At 41.3% G+C, this 23,192-nt stretch overlaps 2 protein-coding genes across 3 annotated transcripts; one reads left to right on the plus strand and one right to left on the minus strand.

The window, feature by feature from the left end:
- Window positions 1-1,071: 1,071 nt before the first annotated feature.
- On the minus strand, window positions 1,072-18,035 carry supt6h (SPT6 homolog, histone chaperone and transcription elongation factor). Of its 2 annotated transcripts, none has more exons than XM_065962831.1 (37): window positions 17,877-18,035; window positions 16,551-16,661; window positions 16,296-16,466; window positions 13,910-13,983; window positions 13,636-13,816; window positions 13,412-13,493; window positions 13,049-13,304; window positions 12,841-12,942; window positions 12,540-12,653; window positions 12,366-12,455; window positions 11,997-12,139; window positions 11,466-11,611; window positions 11,215-11,316; window positions 10,824-11,104; window positions 10,577-10,731; window positions 9,907-10,102; window positions 9,639-9,781; window positions 9,350-9,467; window positions 9,106-9,182; window positions 8,852-8,987; window positions 8,566-8,703; window positions 7,954-8,121; window positions 7,729-7,856; window positions 7,402-7,609; window positions 6,543-6,690; window positions 6,259-6,401; window positions 6,015-6,155; window positions 5,584-5,779; window positions 5,306-5,451; window positions 4,986-5,078; window positions 4,772-4,885; window positions 4,521-4,645; window positions 3,933-4,045; window positions 3,752-3,829; window positions 3,461-3,651; window positions 2,508-2,806; window positions 1,072-1,878 (listed from the first exon to the last, which is right to left on the minus strand). In XM_065962831.1, the coding sequence occupies exons 2-37, from the start codon at window positions 16,648-16,650 to the stop codon at window positions 1,686-1,688; spliced, it is 5,289 nt and encodes a 1,762-aa protein (XP_065818903.1). In that variant the 5' UTR covers window positions 16,651-16,661; window positions 17,877-18,035; the 3' UTR covers window positions 1,072-1,685. The 2 variants fall into 2 exon arrangements, with proteins under 2 accessions (XP_065818903.1, XP_020491183.2); XM_020635527.3 differs by having other exon boundaries at window positions 11,215-11,322.
- Window positions 18,036-18,315: 280 nt separating this feature from the next.
- On the plus strand, window positions 18,316-21,755 carry sdf2 (stromal cell-derived factor 2). The gene is made up of 3 exons (XM_020635574.3): window positions 18,316-18,561; window positions 19,421-19,617; window positions 20,541-21,755. The coding sequence occupies exons 1-3, from the start codon at window positions 18,378-18,380 to the stop codon at window positions 20,838-20,840; spliced, it is 681 nt and encodes a 226-aa protein (XP_020491230.2). The 5' UTR covers window positions 18,316-18,377; the 3' UTR covers window positions 20,841-21,755.
- Window positions 21,756-23,192: the final 1,437 nt, after the last annotated feature.

Genomic DNA, 23,192 nt, shown 5'->3' on the forward strand with positions numbered 1-23,192 from the left:
TCAGCAGTGCCAGAAACAACACTTCTCTATCCCCAACTACTGCCGACAACCAATCACATCCCTTGCTGAGAGAGACCATGTATCTAAATCTGGCAAGAGAAGTAAAACCAAGCAAGTTTAATCAAAACAATCATTTAAAGCCATATGCATATTATGGGACCATGATACTTTGCACACTGCAAAATGAAGCACACCATTGAATATTAGCACTGCTCAATTGTACTGTGGCACTAGGGCACAGCAGAAAACAAGTGAATGCACAAGTCAGGAGGGATGCAGAGTGGCTTGGACAACAACAAATTCATTTGACTGACACAGCTGCGTGCATTTCAAATATTATACAGAGCTAGGTTTATAAACAGTGAGAAGTCAGTTTGATGGGTATCATCTGCTGATACATCTCAGTTCAGAAAGAAAGTGGAAGGTATCCACTGAAACCTTTTAGTCTTATAGTTTATACCATTTAAGACAATTGCTGCAGCAGCACTCGAATGGTGTTGCATCCTGCAACGTTGATGACATCATAATCCCAAATCAAGGTCAAGTTCTCTCTGAACTCCAAAAAATAAAGATGCGAGACTCAAAGAGTTAACTTTAAATAAAAATGTGCATAGACACTGTCACTGATGCTAACTTGACACATTGAGGTGCTTTTACTTTACTCGTTAGATTTTGAACTAAACTGCATTCAAATGTGACCTAACTTCACTGTCTCGCATTAATGCGGAAAAAGTCATCACAAATAACCAGTGTAACGTCTTATGTGGCACACTATCAGTGTCCGCCCAGCATTCTTCAAGAGGTTCAGTATGAGTCCATAATACATTAGAGGCTATCTACAGGAGGCAGAACACAGTCAGCTGATCATAATACAGCACGAGGTGGAGAAAGGAGCAATAACTCACATTTTAGGTGACAGTAAAAGTCTCTCACATTCAGTGTGTGTGTGTGTGTGTGTGTGTGTGTGTGTGTGTGTGTGTGTGTGTGTGTGTGTGTGTGTGTGTGTGTGTGTGTTTCTGGACTGTCACGGATGTGTTTGCTTTGACAGATGTGAAGAGCAGAGGCTTAATGTTCAAACAGAAAAAACAACAGTCTTTATTCATTCTGACGCATACAAAAAATTTCAATTTCCTGATTGGCTTGGCAAAGCGCTCTTTTGGCAAAAAAATCCACCAACCACATTGAAGGAAAAACTACCTGTGCCCCTCTGTCATAACCATTCATGGCTAAAACTAAGACTGATCACAAAAATAAAGAAAACAGGACAGCTGGCTAACATAGTCTGTGTAGGTCCATATCCTATATGTTACTGCTGTCAGATAGTTCAAGTGTTTTTTTTGTCATTGTACTGACATTTTGACATATACAGTGTTGTTATTCATACTATACAAAATACTCATCAGCCAGGAGAGTTGGCTGGATTTGGGGGTGGGCATTTGAGATGAAGACATGAAGAAAGGGGTTGAGATTAACCATGATAGCAGACTGATAAACTGCAGCTACAACATCAGGAGGTGGGGAGAGGTTGTGAATGGACAGTCAGGTGATGGCATGAGCTATAACTGGATCACAGGGGCTGACAGGTGGTGGGGAATACATTAGGAGGAGGATTATCCAGATGAAGAAGCCGTGTGGAGGATGGAGTTGGGGCGGGGGCGGGGGGTAGTGATGCCCCCCTACGTGTCCTATCGGTCCATTTCATCCAGCAGGGGTGTGGCATCTCCGGCGATGGACATGGGTGTGCTCTCAATCATGGGGCTGGGTGATGGACGTGGCGTCATCCTCTGGGCTTTCTTCCGCCCCTCTGCCTCTTTCTCCTTCAGCCACTGCTCCGCCATCTTACCCCAGTCCACGGCGGAGGCGTTGCTGCCGCTGGCCCTGCAGGGAAAGGGGGAAAGAGGGGGAGGAGCTTTAGCCAATGACAGCGTAGGCAAGAAAGACTTCAAGAGGTGGTGGGGAGTACATCTAAGTGTTAGTGCTACAGGTTGATGGTTAGCACCACCTACTGGCAAAAAATAGCCATTCCATAAAGCTGGTTCTTTTTTTTATATTAGGGTTCATACTCCTTCTTTGCCAGTAATTTGTCAAGATTTTTTCATGACCATACATTTTCTGAAACGTCTGTCTCTGTTGATCTGCATCACTAACATAGACACACACTTCTTCCTGCTCTTTCCTGTCAGTGCACACACAGTTTGAGGTTGGTTAGAGTCTCCACTATGTCCTCAAAGGCTGATTTAGCGAAAACAAGACCCCGACAGAGAGGCCTCTCAAACAAGCCTACTCACGTATGTGCACGAGACCAGAGAATGAGGATTTTAAGTTCAAAGCTAAACGAAGCAAATATCCATTTATCCATATAACCCAGAAACTGTATCTTAAGATAAATATCAAAAAACAATCTGGGCATGATGTTTCAGTAGTTTATCACACACACTCACACACACACCATAAAACCAGCATGCTTTAACCTTTCAGGTTCGAATAAATAGTCCCCCTGTACTTACTTTGGCTGCGGCGGCTGTGGCTGCTGCGGCTGCTGCTGCTGCTGCGGTGTCCGCCCTCTGGATGACGTGGAGGATGAAGGCGTACCGGACGAGTGGCCATGGTGACTGCTGTGATGGCCGTGATGACTGTGGTGCGACACGTGGCTTCCGTGAGGGTGCGTATGTGCATGAGAGTGCGAGGACTGTGGTGTGGAGCCGGGGTACTGTGGCGTGCCAAGGGCCTGCTGGCTTGGTGTGGTGTAGGAGTAACTGGGCGTCATCATGGGCGTCGCTATAGGCTGCTGAGGAGTGGCAAATACCTGCAGAGGAAAAAGTGCTGCTTATGAATGTGGCTCAGCAAAGTACTTCAGAAAAATCATCAATTATGCATCTAGTTAACATTTGTAATCACAGCTAAAATCACACTTTTGTCTCCTTTTTTTGCTCTAAAAATCTGTTTTTTTCATTATTAGAAGGCAATAAATGAGTGGGGAAAATTCAGATATGTGATACAGCTTTTTCTTATTGTAGGTGCATGTCTGTGTATAATTGACAATAGCTGGCACAAAAGCATTGGATTTGGGAGGTTTGCTGGTATGTTTACATGCTTTTTTTAAAGAGTCGAAAATCAGGTAGAGAGAGAGAGTTGGGAATGACATGCGGGAAAGGAGCCACAGGTCGGATTCCAACCCACCTGCCTGAGGGACTACAGCCTCCATACATGGGGCACATGGACTAACCGCTGCGCCACCAGCGCCCCATGTTTACATGCTTTTAAATAAGCTGCAACTAAGTAAATAATTAGAATTTCTAGTCTAAAAACTGATCAGCCTCCTAACTACCATTATCACTAGATCTAATCAGAAGATTGAGCTGTCAAAGTACAAAGAAACAACAACAACTAAGTGAATCATCAACATCACCACATCAAACATTTTACTTCCAAAGTATTCCACCTTCAAAATAACACTCACATGATAAGCAGAGGAGCTCCCTCCTCCTCCTCCTCCTCCTCCTCCTGTGCTGCCGCCATAGCCGTACTGGCTTGAGTTCCACTGCGCTGGGGTGGTGTTGGGGTTCTGGCCCTGGCCTGTGACTGCAGCGATGGCACTGAACATCTGAGAAGTCATGTTGCGTGGGAGGGCGTTGACAGCTCTGGTCAAGTCTGATGAGGAGGAAAGAATTGTAAAAAGGACATACACAGCTGCACTGCTGAGGAGGGGGTTTGTGTTTAGGTGTGTGTTGTGTCTAAAAGTTGGACTCACCTGCGATGTTGATATTAGCTGGAGTGGCGTTAAGGGAAGCCGGAGTCCTTGTTCGGCTGCTGTTGCTAGGAGTGATGCCTTTGGAAAAAAAGAAAGTTGGAGATTATAATGCGCAGTATATTTTAACTGTTACTGTTTAACTGTAATATAGACATATACAACAGGCAGAGTGCTTCTTTACCTGGCACAGGCTCTTGGTAATGGTTCTTAAACCAACGGAAAAGTCCGTTCACAGTGGGAAATACTTGCGATCGGTAGCGGAAACCATCTGGAGTGATGGTCACAAACTCAACCCTGAAAACAAAAAAAAAGATGTGTTGACATTCAGCTGCCAAGGTAGTTTTTCAAAAGTCTTACCAATCACAGCAGTAAGTATTTAGGGTAATAAAAAAAAGTCTTGTTAGGGGAACAGTTATGTGGAAAGGTGTTTTGTGTTGAGTGATAAGGCTCAACATCTAACATGACTGAGAAAGATTTACCCTAAAATCCAGAATATAAGTATAAAACGCACCGGTTAATAGGACGCACACTGTTTTTGAAGGTCCCTCAAAGAGAATGGATTTTACGGTAGATGGAAAATATGAGCCTGTGTAGGAGCTAAGGATCTTTGAATGTTATCATAAGTAATATGTAAAAAGTATTTAAAATAGTGAATGAAATTGTTTGTTGTTTGTGTGTTCATAGTGAGCTGTAGCAGCAACCTTTTCAAATCCACGTGTTTATTGTAAGTCGACAGGAAACAGAGAAGGGAGAAAACACTTCTGCTCACCTTGGTTTTCCACGAGGCTGGTAGCCCAGTATGAATTTTCCTGGCAGTTCTTTACATGCCGAGATATAGTATGGAATAAAAGTAGGCTTCTCCCTCTTTGATTTGACCAATAACTCCTCCATTTTCTATCAGAGAGGAACAAGAGAAAAAAAGATGTGAGAGATGCAGCTTAAGGAAATACCAGGTTTAAAAAGAGATCCATGAATTCAAAGATGAGAATACGCAGGACAGGACTGTCATTCAGTACTTACCTCCTTGTTTCCCCCATAGCACTCATGGAAGTTCTTATGTCCCAGCAGATCCCGGGCAAAGGATGCCATTGGCTGAATGTACCGAGCTGTGATTTCATCCAGATCTTCAAACTCCTGCAGAGAATGTAAGACTTATTTCAGAACAGGGTTGCTGCAGGGTTGATGTTAATGCACAAGTTAACATTAAACATGGGGGAGGGGGAACACTTCCTACCTCACTATTTATCCAGAGAGTGTGACCTAAGCTGAATGCGTTCTCTTTGCCTTCTTCTCTCACATCCACATGCTGGTAGATACCGTCAGCCACCTAGAAAACATTACACAATCAGACCGAGGTACATTAAACAACTCTTTGGGTTAACAATACACATCAGATTAATGTACATACAAGTTTTCTGATTTAAACATGTTTGTAATCTGTGCTTTCATAAAAAGTATTTTATTACGTTGAATCTTTTTTCCTCAATCATCTTGTCATTTATTTATCAATTTGATTCTAAATTGCTCTGTTGTCACCCTCCATCAGTTTCTTACCTTCCAGGTGACGGTGAGGTGATTCTCTCCCTTGCTGCTGGGTCTAATGATCAAGTCTCCCTGATCCAAGGTCTCCATCATCTTCTCTGCTTGGTTAAAGCTGATATTGTGGAAGTTTGGATGGGCGATCACACGCTTAATATAAGCTGAAGCGATAGAGAGAACACAAAGGACAGAGTATAAGGACAGTAAGATTTATGGAAGTGAAGTTTTTAGCTGTAAATTAAGAGCCTATGAGCCATTTAGATGATAGAAAGTGTGATCATTTAAACACTAACGTGTTCGCTGTTGTTTCTTTTTGAGCTCCTCCTCCTGCTTTTGGTCTTCGGTCTCTGTGTCAAAGTCATAGTAGCTGTCCTTGGGGAGCTTCCACTCATTGGCTTTGTCCATCAAATCTGATGTGCGGCATGTGAGGTCTACGCTGAATTTCTCAATGTCGATTTTCATGATACGGCAGTGAACGGTCATGCCCACCTGGAGGAGGAAGGGGGAAATGAACAGTCATATTTAACACGGGCCAAAACAATAGGGAATAATCCAGGAAAAAAAGAAGTAACACAACTCTAGAAATCTAAATCTTTCTGTAGTGTAACTGGGACAAACTGAACTTTTTTGTGTGTATAAATTCCTCTTTCTCACTGGTAAGATAAAGAAGAACGATAAATAAAAAGTAAAATCCCTTTGCAAAGCACAACAAGCATTGCCTCACCTTGACTCTCTCCTCAGGATGTTTAACCACTTTGTCACTGAGAAACTTGGTGGGAATGAATCCCTGGACGCCGTTATCTAATCTGGACCGCACCCCAATAGCCTGACCAGGACACGACCCGCTGTCAAAGTGATTCCACACCTAAAATGGGGAAACAAAATCAAAAAGATGATGTTAAGAGGGCAGGCTCTTGGTTGTTCTCCGACATAAAGTAAGTAGATTAGTACACTCAGGTGACTGGTACCTCGCTGAGTTCAGGGAAGTTATCCTGCTGACAGAAAGGACACTGCCACAGGCCTGTAGAATCGTTACGGATGGCCTGATCATAACTCTCACCCTGAGGACGCCGGTGAGCGATACCAGTTACTACACTGGTGATCAGCTTACCTGGAAGGAAAGCATGGGAAAACAGAATGACCTATGAAGCTCAACGTCATCGGCTGAGTGCTTATCATTAAGAAAGAAGTATTTTAATTTATGAATCTTATTTTACAAATACTAAAAGTCTACTATGGCAGTGTGTATTACCAATATAAAATGTCTCTGGAGTCTCCTTTGTGAGCAGGTTGAAAACCTCCTCTGTGTTGGGGACTCTGTAGACAACTCTCAGGTCTTTGTATCTGCAGCTCAGCTCTGCACGGATATCGTAGAGGGTAATCCCCTTGTTGCCGTAACCCTTAAGGGAGAGAAACACAGAAGAAAACAACAGTGTTGATTAAATCATTGAAATGTGAAACAAGGCTGAAGTTGCTTTTGACTTTACAGGTTTAAACACACAGTTTCATCTTTATCTAGACTAATTATATTTCACGTTACATGCTTTTCCACATTTTAAAACAGTTCCCTGTGGTCTACATGAAACATCTGTGTTGTGCTTTGGTCAATATATAACATGAATCAAGCACCAGAGGAGGTTTGTGACCCTGTATAAACCAGCTCTCTCAGAACGCTCCTTCTTGGTGTGTGTGTCTCGATTAAATACAATAAGCGCCCCCCCTGAGTTTTCCCGGTAGACATTCCTCTGTAGCAAGAAAAAAGAATGGCAGACCTGCGCAACAGTTTATTTCTAGGCTGGGGATGGAGTCCATGGGTGGAAATATCAGGGGAAGGGGGGGGGGTATCGTTTTTTACCAGACGCCAACGTGTGACATCACAAGTTGAGCAAATTTTTAACAGAGCACTTTTCTCTGTGTTGTAAGACTTACGCAGACCACAAACAAAGGACTGGATGGATTTATTTCACATTTTGTGGGTCAGTAGACACTCAGGTTACCCAAATATATGTTCAAAAACACTGTAAAAGTGGATTTTTCATAGTATATTCCCTTCAAAAAAATCTGTCTTTAACAAAAGGGTGCATGAGACATTGTTACATTGTCACACTAACCTGTCTCTCAAGCTCTTCTGCAAAAGCATCCAGGTCAAGATCTTTGAGACGTTCTGGATTTTCTAAGATCTCCTCTAGAGCTCCTGCTGGGTTGGCATCTTCTGCAGACTCATCATACTCGAGGGCGTCCACAGCCATCTTACGAGCCCACTCGTACGTCTCAGGATGGACTCGAGATCCATCCAAAACCTCAATGTAGGAGTCAGTGCTGTGTGGAAAACAATGCTGATTTTAAAAAAAGAACTCCAGACAGAAAGCAGCCTTTCTTTAGTTAGGAGAAAATATGATTCTCTGGTTGTGTGCAAAAATCTTCCAAAAGGTACCAACCTGTCTCCTAGTGATGCAGTGTCAATCTTGATGAAACCGGCACAGTTGATAAAAACTTTGGGTCCCATGTGACACATTGTGACCAGCTGGGTTCTGTTTTCAAGGCGGGTGTTGTTCTGCTTTAGAATCTAAACAAGTACAAGAACCAAGATGGTGATCAGTTCAGCATATAAGACCCTTTTGTTTTCAAATATGACACAATAAATGTATGACATAAACACTCACCTTGAGCAGGTGGGAGCCTTTTCTTGGTCCCAGACCACAGACATATGGGACCAGGCTCTGAGTGTGAGGGTGTGCGATGGCCTTGTTCACATCGACTCCAACCTCATTTACACGGTTGATGAATTCACAGTGAAGAGCGCAGAGCAAATCTTCCTTCACCACTTGCTCCTGAGAAAAACAGAGATAATAGAGATACAACAGCTTGAAAGAGCAGCATATGTAGCTACAGAGTCATTATGATTTAAGGTCTATGGCATCTTCTTTTCTTAGCTACTGGTGGTTAGGAGTTTGGAGAAGCAGCGAGTCATATAATCATCCAAATATTAACCGATTGGTTGATACAAAGAGACTATTACTGAGTTGTTATAATAAATATAATATAATTAAATATGTCACTTATGTGTGTGTTGCTGAAGAAGAAAAACAACAGGCTGGAATATCAGGTTATTTGTCTTTCCGTCTCGAGTATATCAAGGAAGTCACAGAAAATGTAAACCTAGCTTTGACACTTTTGGAAGAAATCATTCTTTATCAGCATAAAGCAATAAATACAAAGAAGTGAATGAACATGAAGAAAGGCTAAATTCCTGTGGTTTAATTGTTGTCTCTTACCTGTAGGGGGTGCAGTTTGAGGCAGAGGATATCATCATCAGTACTGCAAACCTGAGAATACTCTATCAGGGGATCCTGGATCTTCCTTGCTATCGACACAGCCTGACGTAGCAAGGGAGGGTAATCCCTAAAATCAACCTGCAAGGGCAAAAATCAAGGGGTTAGAGGGGAATTAACATTTTAGGGAACAATTGTTCTCCTCTAGTTAGTGAACTAGCTGCCATGGTCAAACATTGAAACCAGTGATGTGTCTGTGTCTGGTATGGTCAACATGCTTTATATTTACCTCAGACTTCTTGCTGTTCATGTACAGCGTGGCCAGTTCGTTGTCAACAAGCTCCACTCCCACAGCAGGCAGAGAGGACTCCTGCTCAAGCTCACTGATGGCCCTCTTGATGTCCTCCATGATCATTTGGGCATCTCTGCATACATGACATGTTTTAAACACTTAAACCCCAACTATATTATTACTGATAAATGTTGTTTAAAATGTCTATATGTAGCTTTCAATCAGTAACAGAAGATAATTCATTTATTTACCGGTTTTCCCCAGCCACAGCCACCACATGGGGTTTCTTGCTGGACAGAAACTTTTTGAGAGTTTCAATATCGTGGTTCTGAGGATGACACACACACACACACACACACACACACACACACACACACACACACACACACACACGAGTAAGTGATGGTCTTAAACCTGAATCTACAAACAAGCTTCCTAAATTACACCAAGCATGTAATGACTGTATTGAAGTACTGTCACATTCTTAGCTTGTACCTTCTTCTCCCTCTCATCCTCCCTGAAGGCATTCCTCCTCTTCATGAAGTAGGGCAGGCGTAAGAAGTCAACCACCTCTCCTTCACCATTGATCAGAGCACAGAACACTGGTGTGTCTCTGTAAGAGCAAAGTAAGGGATTGTACGGTCACATAAGCTTCTGGTTAATCGAGAAAACAGTGCTTGGTCTTGTATGGCTTAAACATGCAGTTTATCTACAATATAGAATTTTTTTAATTCCAGCTACTTACATATTGAGGAAAATAGTTTGAATATTGTGGGACACATACCTGCTTGGTGCATAGGCCACACCCAGCACACGAATGCCTTTGCCTTGACTCTCATCCATCAGATCATCATCCTCCTCTTCAACCTGCTGATCTGGCCTGTAAGGAGCCACCTTCAGCCAGTTATACAACCGGCGACAGCAGGACTACAAAAGAAATAGAGTTTAAAGGCTAATCAAACAACCACAGATTTATCTTTGCAATCTAACTTTACAAAATGAGCATTGCACCGACGTTACAATATGTGGCGAATGATCGCAGGACTAATTACCCGAACAATGCTCTCTTTGGCCTCAGCGATCAGTTTGCTCTTGAGCTCTTTGGCCATCTGAGGGTAGAGGAACTGATTGAGAGCTCTCTCTATGGCTAAAGTTCGCTGCCTGTTCCACTCCTGCACCTGGTGGCTGAACTCGTCTCTGTAGTAGAACTGTTTGATCTCATCAAAGTACGTCTGGTCCCCGGCATATCTGAGGAGGAAGACACAGAGAGAAGCGGATACATGAAAAAGAGATCCTTAATAGAGCCAGAGTCGGGATTCAACAGACCCATGCTTTAATGACAACGATGTGGGTAGAAAAATAATTTGCTGCTGAAACCCTTGGGGGAGCCATCCTACTTATCAACCCTCATTTCCTCCAACATCTGAGCAGAATTCTAAGCTGATGCTAAAAATGGCACTAGTTAGTCAAATCTGATTCTGTTTTTGGGAACTATCCTACTGCCATGGGATGTGCACAAACACAAAAAATGACTAGAATTAGAGGCCTTTGATGGGTCTGTTTACTTGTGATTTGCCTTTTCTTGTTGATTAAAGCTGACTTTACAAATAATCATGTAATCTCAGACAGTGTAGTATTCTTTACAGATCTGGTGCACTGACAACATTCAACTGCATTTTCTTCATTTGAGTTTTTAGCAGTCAGTACTGTCCTTGTACTTACCCTTTCACACCTATAAGGTCTATACAGATGTCAATGGCAAGCAGCCCCTCTTCTTCTGCCAAGCACATTTTCAAGAACTGATCCCCATTCAGCTCTTTCACAGGCTTGTTTTTCAAATACTTGAAGGAGTAGGCAAAATGAGCTTCGTCTACCTCCTACAGGAACGAAACAAAACAAATGATTGACAGGTTTAGGACGCTGCTCAGAGAATACTCAGATCAGGAAACATTCTGCTGTTTCTTGTCACCTTTTTGCCCTTCTTTGTAGGCTTGATGTTGATCTTTGCTCTTTCCTGAAAGGTCTGCCGGAGAACATGTCTGACAAGAGGCTCACGGGCAATCTGCATGGCCACCATGTACCGGGTTCCTTCAAGAACCGCCTCGGGGGTGGAGAATTGACTGCACACATAGTCTTTGGACAGCTCTATAGGCTCGGCTGGGAACTGTTCTGTCTCATGACGCTGGTAGCTGTCTCTCAGATTTTCTCCAAACTGCTCTGGGGTCAACCCAAACTTTTTAGCCAAGCCATCTGCAGTGAGTAAAAAAAACAAGTTGCAGTATTACCATGATCAGAAAAGAAAAGTTTAAGGATACTTGAGTACAGGGAGTGTGGTGCAAAAAGGGAATGAAAGGACTGACCGAGTCCTACACTCTGGCAGATGCTGTACATATCTCTGCGGGATGCCAGCTTGAGGTCAGGTCCTTTCTTTTCTTCTTCTTGTTCTACTTCCACTTCTTCTTCTTCACCTAAAGAGACAGACCATCAAATGAATTTCTTTGAACAAGGCAAATGCTCCAAATAACAATAATATACTGTACGATTGACTAATTCTGCAGTATCTTTCAATCACTAACTGATAGAATTGAACATTCAGACACATCCGTCATACCATCCTCTGACACTTCTTTGATCTTCTTCAGCCTCTTCTTGCTGGACTTTGCAGCATTCTGCATCTTGGGGATGTCTCGGCCGTAGTAGAGCAGGAAGTGGTTGTAGACGTCACCCAGCTCTTCAAGACTCTGCACATCTTTCAGCCTACAGAAAAAGGACAACTTCGCTTATAATAGAGCAGAACGTGAGGATTAAGCCTGGTTTATATTTCTGAGTCAAATCTACAGTGTAGTGGCCAACACCGTCGTTAGCACTCTATGCTTATGTGTTGGTGTGTCTGAGTAGCTCTGCAATACTCCCCCAACAATTACTAGCTGGCTGTCAGATTTCTAAGTTTGTTACATGGCCAGTTTTCACATTCTCTGCTTGCTTGTGTATAGGAAACAGTTGAGAATGAAACCGAGTGCACTATGTTTGAGTTGTAGCTGATAAATATTGAGCAGCAGTTGATCATACTGGCTTGTACAGTGATCAGCACTGTTCATATCCCATCACTATGTCAACTCGTCTTTTTGTGATGAAGACATACCTCTCCATGTCAGCTGTGTCCAGAGGACGGATACCGTCAGCCAAAGGTTTGTCAGGGTCCGCAGAGATCTGCTCAAACTGGTAGGACTGCATCTTTTGAAACAAACGGGTCAGGTTCTGCTTCCTGGTCTTCAGTTGAGTCCACTGGTGGAGGGAGGGGGATAATGTGGAAGTCCAGAGACCAGACCAGACATATGCAGAAAAGTTGACAAAAGCAATTGAAGGATCATTAAAGACAGTGTCTGAGTAGTATCAGATTCAGTAGTATGGATTCACTTGTCACCCCTTTAATACACATATCTACAATTTGTTGGCTTCACATTGTAATCTATTCCCTCAACCATAAGGGAACTAAACAGATGAACTATACCTTTTCATCCCACTGCCACACCTTCCACAGGTCATTGATGTTGAGCTCTGGCTCCACATATTCTTTTCTGTAGAAAGCTATGAAGGGAACCTGAAGAAGGAATCATTTGTTAACAACTATGTCACATTTTTCTTCACCGGAGCAGATAATGGGAATGAAGGGTTGTTATTGTACCTCAAACTGCTGATTCCTCATGAAGTTGAGGGCCTCTTTGATCTTGGCAATTGTGCTTGGGCCTTTCCTGCTGAAGTTTGTGGTCGTGCCCCTGTCCAGATAATCTGTGCTTTCCTGTTGACGGTAGAGATTTAAAAAAATCATGCATCATGATTTAATCGGGAAGGATTTTTGAAATGTCTAAGAATTTATCCAACAAAAGGATAATTAAAACCGGATATCATGACTGACAATCCAATTGAGTTCATTGAACGTTCTTTTTTCATGGAATTTTTCCTGAGCGTTGATGCAAAAGTCATACCTGCATGGAAATGGTAAGAGTGGAGAAGCCATGCCTGAAGATCCACTCGGCTTCCTCCTCCAGTTCATCATCCTCAGCAGGTTTAACAGGGATCGATCGCAACTATAAAATTGAGAACAAAGTCAGAAAGACAAGCACCAAGAAAGAAAACATCGGCCAAACACAAAAAGAAAAAGCTCCTAATTGTGAGCATCAAAGTGACACACACCTGAAACCTCTCGGGCATGTCAGTGGTCCGGATCTCATTGTCTTGGTCAGTCATGTGACTACTTTCCAGCTCACTAGGCTCGTAGATCTCAAAGATGCTCTTCCTCCCTTGCCTTCTCTTGGTCGTCTTCTTTGGTCTGTCCCAACTCTCTTCATCCTGGTCCTCTTCCTCCTCCTCGCCCTGGTCGTATGTGTCAGCGTCAAAGTCAGCGAAGTCGAAGTCGCCGCCAAAAATTTCTTGGGCTTCCTGGAGTGCTCTGTTGGTGTATTGACAGTAGAGAGGCATACAGAGAGATTGTAAATCATGTTCCTGTTTCTTTAAGGATAGGGGAGACTAGATTTTCTGTATGAAAAAGAAACTTACGCATCTGTGTATCCTGAAAACTTCTTTCCCCTCTTTTTGGTGATGGGTTGACCATCGTCGTCCACAATGAAGTCGTCTATATCTGTGGGAGAAATGTTACATTTAAAAAGGTTTGGACCACATCATGTAAGAATTGAGCTGTAGTCTGAGTTTAGATTTCCCTACAATGCTTATGCTTTTTTGATATTTCAAGAAACATCTAAAATGTCTTCGTCCTGTCCAACCTGACTCCTCATCCTCTCCTTCTTCCTCTTCATCAGCGTGGTGGAGCGGCTCATCAACTGCCTCGCCGTCCTCCAGCTCGGCATCCGCGTCACCATGAAAGATCTCATCAGCGATCAAGTCCTTCTCGTCATCGTCTTCTTCATCATCATCAAGTGTTTTTACGCGATCATATTTCTTTTTCTGTGACACAAGACGTGTGAAACATCAGCGCCGCTGGCTTGAAGGTGATAGCGTACACTGTTGCTTTGGGAGTAAAAACAAATCTACTCTTACCCTTCTTTTCACTCTAACGCCCAAGTTTTCCTCAATCAGGTCGAGATCATCATCATCCAGGTAGTCGTCGTAATCTGCAAAGACGAAAAGTTCAGTCAGAGGCAACAACATGAAGACCTGTTGAATTTCTACATCTGTGAAAAGTTTTTACGATTTGTTTGTCAGAGCCTCAGTCGACTGCCAGTCTCAGAGTCGAGCATAAAGATAATTCCATTCCAGCTACATGAGGGTGTTTAATGTCTAATTTAACATAGATTTGTCTGTTTTAGGATAGGATAGGATAGGATAGTACTTTATTTCCCCAGAGGGGAAATTCGGGCGTTGCAGCAGCAAAGACAAATCATTCATGGCTCATAGCCTCTCTTGGAATTAATATCACCATATTAATACTTGTAATGCAGTTCATACTTGTACTTTAAATAAATGTCCTTAGTGTCTGCATAAAGAAATCACCCCTAAGTATTGATGGATGGAGTGTTATCCATGTTTAGAGAATTTCATTGGCTACAAGAGATGTCAGACATCCGCACAGTTGCTTGCAATTGGCCGTAAGAGCAGGGGGGAGGCACATCCTTTCAACAAAGGCTCTCATTGGCTGCTACAGGCTGCTATCAAGTGTCATCAAAAAGGTCAGGGGAAAATCAAGTTTTTTGAACAGTTTTGTGGATCGTTTTTTGATGTAACGTGTTCGGATTAAATCTTTTACTGGATTTATATTGGGGGGGGGACTCCATTTGGTGGATTATTATGATCAGCAGAGTTCAGTAAACATTCAAATGGTAAGTTAAAAGACCCTGTTTGTTTTACGCTGGTTTGATCCGCAGACACTGGGCATTCAGTGTGTGAATGCAGTATTGGACATGCGTAATATGGTTATAAGGTCACATTAATGCAGACTTACTGAGTGAGAAAAACAATGTCTTATCATAGAATAAATTGTTATTCCAAGCTTAGAGGACAAATAGTTTAACAATATGATTAAACTCGAATGAGAATGTGGATTGAAAGCACAAACAAAGAATAACAACAAAACTTTAGACTGCCTGTCGACTATAGGCAAAATCTGACAAATCAGGCTCGACTATGTAAATCCTTAGTCGGGGACAGGCCTACCATTTTCTTAATATTGACATGTTGTTGAATATTTGTTCAGGGGAATGAAATGCTAAGGATGAGAAAACACAGTTTAAGTATTTCTCTCATTGAACCTCCTTTATATATGATGATTTAAACTATCATATTTTCAGAATAGCTGCTGCAGGCTTTTATTAATTTACAGTGTTTAATGTGAGTAGAAGATAAATTCACTGTCTTTGCTTTAAAAAAGCAGGAATATGAAGAGAGATTACACACCACACTGATATAGAAGTACAGTCGAGCAGCAGCTGCCAAGGTTAATGAAACCAATATGTGGTTACATCTGGCTCAGCGACATGTGGTGCCCAACAGAGGAAGGAAAATAAGGCAGCATTTTTTTTTACCTGCCTGACAGATGGCAGAAAAACTGTATGTTTTTTTTTTTTTTTTGCATCTTTTCTGATTAATCATATAGCTATATATTGTCTAACTTTATAATCTCCTGTCCAGTGGAACACAAATAATTAAAAGAACAAATAATGTGTAATTGCACACATGCATGATGACAACACATCTTTGAGTTGCACCTTTATATCCAATTTAATATTATCTGAGGGGAAATCACTTTTGAAATTTTACATGATCATAATTAAATGTTAATAATTGATTTATTATATAAATAATAATATATATATAACATATATATGTTAGGGTTGTCAGCATTAACACATTAATCTTGAAGCGATTAATTTATGACCTAATTTCTCCCCCTGTATAAACAGACCAGGTAACATGAACATTTTTCGGTTCTTGACTCAAAAATCTTGCAGTAATACAGCGTTGACACTGAAAACCAGAGGGTGCTCCTTATCAAACACAGAAAATACTCTGTGTACTACTCTATGGAGAAAACAAAATCACTAATCACTTTTTCTTATTATTGTAAATACAACTCTTTCAGACTGTGTTTCTGCAAAAGCGCTGTAACTAAGCTCAGCTGTCATTACGCCATTGTGCATTAATATTCATTCTGTGATGGTGTAATGTTGGTTTCCCAGTCTGTGAATTCACATTGTGTTTCTGTGTTGAAGAAGCACGCCACATCGGGAGCTCCACATACACACACACAGCACTGTGCTTCCCCCGCTTGGTCAGCTGATCCCGTCTCGCCTGTCACTACCCCAGAAGGTGTTACAGAGGTGGGATAACATCTTCCCCCCCCTCTGTAACGCCTCTGTTACATTCGGATTATAGGTGAGAAGTCGCAAGGTGGTAAACGCTGCGAATTGAAATGGCAATCTGTACTCACTGCGCTTTTTACGTCGATGTCTCACTTCTTCTTCTGAGTCACTCCCCCCTCCACTACCACTCTTTTGAACCCCTTCTTCCTCCTCCGCCTCCTCTTCATCGCCATCATCAATGAGTCCGCGTAAATTTCCTCGCTCGTCCTGGTCCTCTGTGTTCTCTTCTTCCTCCTCATCTTTTAAGAAACGACAGATTAGTTACACACACATCACACAGCTCCACCTCGGGGGGCAAATACCCAGATCCAAACATATCTCACCATCTTCCTCCATAAACCTCTGGGTCTTTCTAGGTTTCAAGTCTTTCTCTTCAAACTCCTCCTCTGACTCCTCAGCCTCGCTCTCAATGAAGTCAGACATGATCGCTGATCCTAGGGAGTGCAAGATGCAGTTAGTAAACACTCTTGTTGTATCTATATGTTCCACAATTAAGTACTTCAACTTAACTGATCATATTAATTAAAATTTAAGACATCTTTTTTGTAGATGCAGCATTCCACCACAGGAACATTTTCCAGATCTTTTGCATATTTTGATAGATGCATGACCAAACATCGCCCTTACATTTCGAGAACCTTTGTAAACTATAGATTACTGATAGTAAATAAAAATATCAGATGGACAATATTGAATGCCCGGACAGAAAAGAATAGAATTACTTTATTGATCCCAAACTGGGAAAGTGTGGCGTTACAGCAGCAGGTTATCCAACACACAATATGAGTAAAAAACACAATGTTAGCAAATCTAAACACAATATAACATTAACTACAAAGTAAAAAAGCACTAAAAGATACAAAAAAAAATAACAATGTGAATATGTACAAGGATTTAACTAAGCATTACTAGTCTTAAATAGGAAGATTAAATATGAAAGATTAAATGTAAATGTGCAAAATATTGATTTTTGACAACTTCAAATTCTTTAAACACAAAACAATTTAAAGAATAGTTGATCACACTGTATGTTTTATGTTACCCGGTGAAGGTTGTTACAGAGTACTAAGTGTTTTAATGTCATATTGTGAAGACAGAGTATTGAGCTTTTCACATCTTAGGTTGTCGCAATGCGCACAGACAACCATCGACAGACACGACCAAAAATCACGCTTTTTTATTTGTTGTAAATCAACTGCAGCTCACGGCATCTCAAATAAAAGTTACTCTTACCGTTATATTGTGATTTCGCGTAAATATCGTGAGTATTTATTTAGAATCACAGTGAGATAGCGACTACACACTAGCCTCTAGGTTAGCGATGCTACTTAGCCAGCGAGCAACGCTGCCAACAGGCTGTGAATTAATAACACTCATGCGTCTACTTCGACTTTTATTTTGGATGGCAATACATGAACTGATTATATTAGAGCTCCTGAAACAAAATGCGCGATAATATAAACAATCCAAGGCCTACACGCCGACTTCGCATTGTAACAGTAGTTCATGCTTTAGCACATCACTGCCTTTAGCTTAGCATTAGCTGAAAAGACAACAACAGCATTACTGCAATAGTGTTAACCACACGCCGGCTACAAGCAGAGCAAAAAGCACAGAGCGCAAAACGACCACGGTGGAATTTAACTTACACGTCCCTATGCGGTTGGTATACTCCAGATATATAAAAGCAATAACGGGGTGGTGTAGTGTTTTGTGTTTCGGGGGGAGCTTGCACTTGGAAAAGGAGGCCGAGAACGAGTGGCGTGAAGACAATTCCGGGAAGCAGTGAGGGGAACTTTCATCCTCGCCAGGAGCTGAGGGACGCCCCCTGCTGGTAAGAATGTATACTACACATATCGAATAAACTAAATAAGGTTGCACCGTGTAACCACTGCTGATATTTAGCAGGGATGAATTGAAATAGTGGTAATTATTAAAATAGCACAGCAGCAGCAGCAAATAAATCCAATTTGAACCATAAAAACTCGTGTTACCCATGGAGATAACACTCCGAGCCGCTGTGGGGCGCTGTTTCCTTTAAACTTCCATTCTGTTTTCCTTACCCACTCTACTTTCATGACGTAGCAAACATTATACAAAATCTCAGAGAGGCATCGGCGGCTGCTTTCTTAGGTTTTTTCCCTCTAGGAATGGGTCGCTTTAACTGTGCTGGTCTTACCTGCCCTCTGTCAACCATTATACTTTTGTTTTCCTGGATATTTGGGCCGTCACTCGGTTCGGAACTGAGTTTTGTAACATGCGGATCAGTCATTAAACTATTAAATATTAAGCACAATGTGAGACTACACTCGCATGACGTACGCTACGGTTCCGGTGAGTTGTCGTTCAGTAAATGGATTATTAAGCTGTAGTAAACATCATGTATTCATCTGCCAGTGATCAACCCCTGTAACTTAAATTATTTCAGGGAAAAAGAATAATGGAAGTTGGTTATTTCTATGTACAAATGTTATCAATTTGATATTTCATGTTGACTCCTTTACTTAGTGTATTAAAGCGCTGCCACAACATTTATGATACTATGTTAATGTGGTAAGGTGACATATTTTGAGCAATTTCTACCCAAGTGTAATTCTAAACTGCGTGGCCAAATAAATATTATTCACATGTTGCCTAGAAAACATGTTTCGGTTTACCAGCCTAGAAATCAAAATCCGGCTACCACTATTTAAGTGGGGCAGTAAAAAAAAAAAAAGAAAAAAGGACTGAGATCAAATTATGTTGGTGTATTATATCAATAATGTACCACATTCTTCAGGTTGTTATGCGCTTTTCAACACAACTCTTCAGAGGGGATTTTACATTTTATTGTAGGGACTCTGTTGATATGAATTTGTTGCACCACCTACACTGTGTGTCACCTTGACATAAAACAAGTTTGCTGTTGGTTTGCCAACATAAACCATTTGGTTCAAAGTTAAATCCAACATAACAATCACTGATTGTAGTCTTTAATTGTTTTTACAGACTTTAATACCATGAACAAACCATATGACCAAAACAGCTTTAGGCCTCAGATTTGGCAGACATTAATAATCTACTTTGATGTATGATATTGTCTTTGTAAAGCATAACATTTTGTTTCACAGTTGTTCCCTCTCCTGCTTTTTTTTCTCTCTTCTCTTCAACAGTCCTTTGCTCACTGTTTTGCATGTGTTTTTGTGCGATACAGGCAGCGGTCAGCAATCTGTAACCGGAGTGACTGCAGTGGAAGACAGTAACAGCTACTGGAGTATTCGAGGAACAAGGGACACCTGGTGCCATCGCGGTACCCCGATCCAGTGTGGGCAGGAGATCCGTCTAACTCATGTTAACACAGGCCGTAACCTTCACAGCCACTTCTTTGCCTCTCCACTGTCCTCTAACCAGGTGGGTGGTGTGAGGATAACGTGAAAGAAGAAGAGGTTTTTCCTGTTGTGTGAGGGGCAGAAGGAGATATGTTTTACATTTACATTTTTAAACCCTAACAGGTCTTGTGATATCTGGGGACCTCGTGTAATTTGTAAAAATTTGCAAGTGGTCTTTTATGTCCATAACTTCTAAAGTAGAAATCATATCCTCCTCTTAAATTTCTATGGCTTTGTATTTATTCCTTTTGACGGTGGTTGTTTCCCTGCTTTTTTCCAGGATGCCGTGCATGTATTTATGACATTTTTGACAGTATTTTACGTGCAAGGCTCATCTTTCTACACAGCATAGAGACAGATTAGCAGATAGAGCAGCTAAAAATCTATCAAGAAAAGTGAAAGCTCATATGAATTAGGGGGCATAGTATAAGTATAAGGTGTATCTTTCAATAGGCTCAAGGCTTATCATAAAAGTGAATCAAATGCTACAACAGGGCTCAACATCAAATATAGTTTTGTGTTTTTAAGGGGAAGAAAACCTGATAAAAATCGTCAATATAGTCTGGTGTGAAAAAATCAGATATTTTATTTCTTGGCCATGTCACTCTGCCCCAGCTAAATGTGACTGTTTGCTTCAAGACCGATAAGTGTGTTGACTTTCACTTTGATAAATGCAGACTGACATTTTGAGCTGGACATGAGTGGCTTTTACACTTTAGGAAAAACTCTCTGTGAAAACAGCCTCAGGTCAAAGAAAAGCGCTTCAATGAATGAGGTGTGAAAACACAGTTCACCCTTTTTCATTACTTTTATTAAATCTGTCTTACTGTGGATTTTTCACTTGTTGTATAACTGTCTTTAGTTTTGTTGCTTGTTTTTATGCCATGTATTTAGATGTTGGGTCCATTATAAATAAAGTTGTTCTTATTATATTATTGTCCACAGGAAGTGAGTGCATTTGGTGACGAAGGGGAAGGAGACCACCTGGACGAGTGGACAGTTCAGTGCGGGGGATCCGTATGGAAGCGGGAGGAGGCTGTCCGTTTCCGTCACAAGGCCACGGACGCATTACTTTCAGTGACGGGGGAGCAGTACGGACGGCCGATCCACGGTCAGAGGGAGGTTCATGCCATGGCGAGCCCCAGCCAGCACAGCCTGTGGAAGGCCATGGAGGGCATCTTTATGAAGCCCAGTGAGAACCCCGCAGGCAGCCGAGACTATACTCACCTGCACACAGAGTTCTGACCTTGACTCCTCCTCTCTGCTGTCTCTCATTTTCTTTTTCAGTCTCTTTCTGCTCCTGATGTACCTCTGATTTACACATGCACTTGCATTTACAAATTTCCTCCCCCACTCTTGACTCATTTTTTCTCTCTCATTACACCTAGACTGTGCCAACGTCTGTCATGAATCAGTGTACATGTCTATGATTTCACAATCCTTACCAACCTCTATAGCATTGAGCGTGTTTTAAGAAACATTACTTGAATCTTCAAAGATCCTGCTGCTCTACTCGATGAGGTAACACTATCACAATAGGGTCACAGTTGTTCTTTACAAGTATGAGACATTTAACGTATTGGAAGTTGTTTTGGGTGTGAAGACTAATCTGTATTGCATTTAGTGAGAATTTACATCCAAGAGGAGGGGTTCATCTCTGCTTTAGTTAATTGTTGAAAAGACAGAAGGCAGGGCACGTCTTTCAACTCAGTACATCATCAAGTTAATCATTTTGTGTTTTGTTGGATTTAAAGAAAAAAAAGTGTTGCACTTGTGCCTTTTATAATTTCTAAAGAAGTCGTAGATGTTTAAATAGTGGAGCTTTTTGAACTTTTTGAAACATAAGAATTTCAGTGTATTTTGATGGTCTTTGTAAGCTTTACTTAATGAATGAGCAGTGTTACTATGGTTTTTATTTTATTTTTCTTCTGAGTCTTATTCAGTGTTGCATACAAATAATCCCACACTCACTGACGCATATTCTACCAATGTACATAACTGAACTGGAAACCTTGTGTTAATGTTTGATCAGTTTCCTGGTGGTGCTGGGAGAAAGTACAGAGTTTTGCATACATTGTGTTACATCGACTCTGTGTTCCAGGGTTCATATCAGCGAACAAACATGCAATGAATACCTCATATTAAAAGATTTTTTACGCATGTGCAAGTGTTGCTTCCTTTGTTGATTTCCACTTCTGCATGTAGTTGATACTGTTCAGTTTATATTTTTAGTCCTTTCTACATCATCACCTGACATAAATCCCTGATGCTACAAGTAACTCTTCTGATACTACAATTTCCATTAACAGCAAAAATTGAGATAAAACCTAAACAACAGTGCACTACAGGTTGGACCAATGGTTCTCAGCTGGTGAGTCAGGACCATCACAAATGTGTGCCTGGAAAAAAAGCTTTTACAAAAAGTCTACGATGCTTTTTAAAAACATGTCTTCAGATACACATCCACATCTTCGATACATATGGCCTTTTTCTTTTTCTTCTGAGTGGTGGAAAAATGTTAGAGGGTTAGGTTTCTCATCAAGGAGTTGGTGGTGGGTCATGAAGCTAGAATAGTTGAGAACCACTGGTGTAGACAAAGCACCGCTTGTTTTTTATGTGTCTCTTGCCTTGATCAAGTCATACAGTAATCACATGATTTGGAGTGACCTTGTAAAGTCTAACCCCTTCATTTTAAAGATAAAGATAAGATAAGATATACTTTATTCATCCCAGCAGGGAAATTTAGGTGTTCCAGCAGCCAGCATACATACAAACACACAACACAACACATATATACATACATATCCCACCCATACAAAAAAACATGAGCCCACAATACAGTTTGATATATGATATATGCAACTCAGGCTAAAGTTTTAAAGTTTAAATGTCTTCTGTCCCTACTTAAAGGGGAGTCGTTATAAAGTTATAAAGTTCACCCCCAAACATGAAAACAGACTAAAGGTTAATTTTGTTAATACCGGACCTGGACCATTAAACTTTGCGAAATGCCCTGTTTGTCCACTTAATGGCGTGTTCTGGGTCATTATCTGAAGGTTAATGGGGTTCAGGTGCATCTGTTCTGGGGTTGTTCTCACTTGTATTTGACCTATGCTCCCTCATTATCGTGATTTAAAGGGATGCCGGTGCTGCTCCACAAGGAGCTCCTTTCTGAAACAAGTTGACAAACATGTAAATTCAACTTAGGCCATCATAAGGCCAAAGAATAGTTTCAAGATGGAGAGCTGCAAGGTTAATCTTTGTGTGCACTCTGTCCATTGATGATACAACAGAGCAATTCAAATCTCGGACAGGAGGCTAATAAGGTCACAACTTTTTCATGTTTTTAAAAACTTAAATAGTTTTCATAGTTGTATTACATTCTCCACTCTTTAACTTGATAAATGTTTAAATCTTCAGACTCCTCAGGTGCTCTGTGACCTTGTGGTTCCACATAGATTATCAGGCTCTGTAACACGTGGAGCATCAAAAGGAGACTGTCAGTAAGGTTTCATTTTTGTAAATCTTCACTCGGTTAAACAGCCTTTTCTGTCCAAGGGATCATCATGAGGAATGCTTTTACCTTAAGATCTCAAA

Source organism: Labrus bergylta, chromosome 14 (assembly GCF_963930695.1).
Source record: "Labrus bergylta chromosome 14, fLabBer1.1, whole genome shotgun sequence".
NCBI classification, from domain to species: domain Eukaryota; kingdom Metazoa; phylum Chordata; class Actinopteri; order Labriformes; family Labridae; genus Labrus; species Labrus bergylta.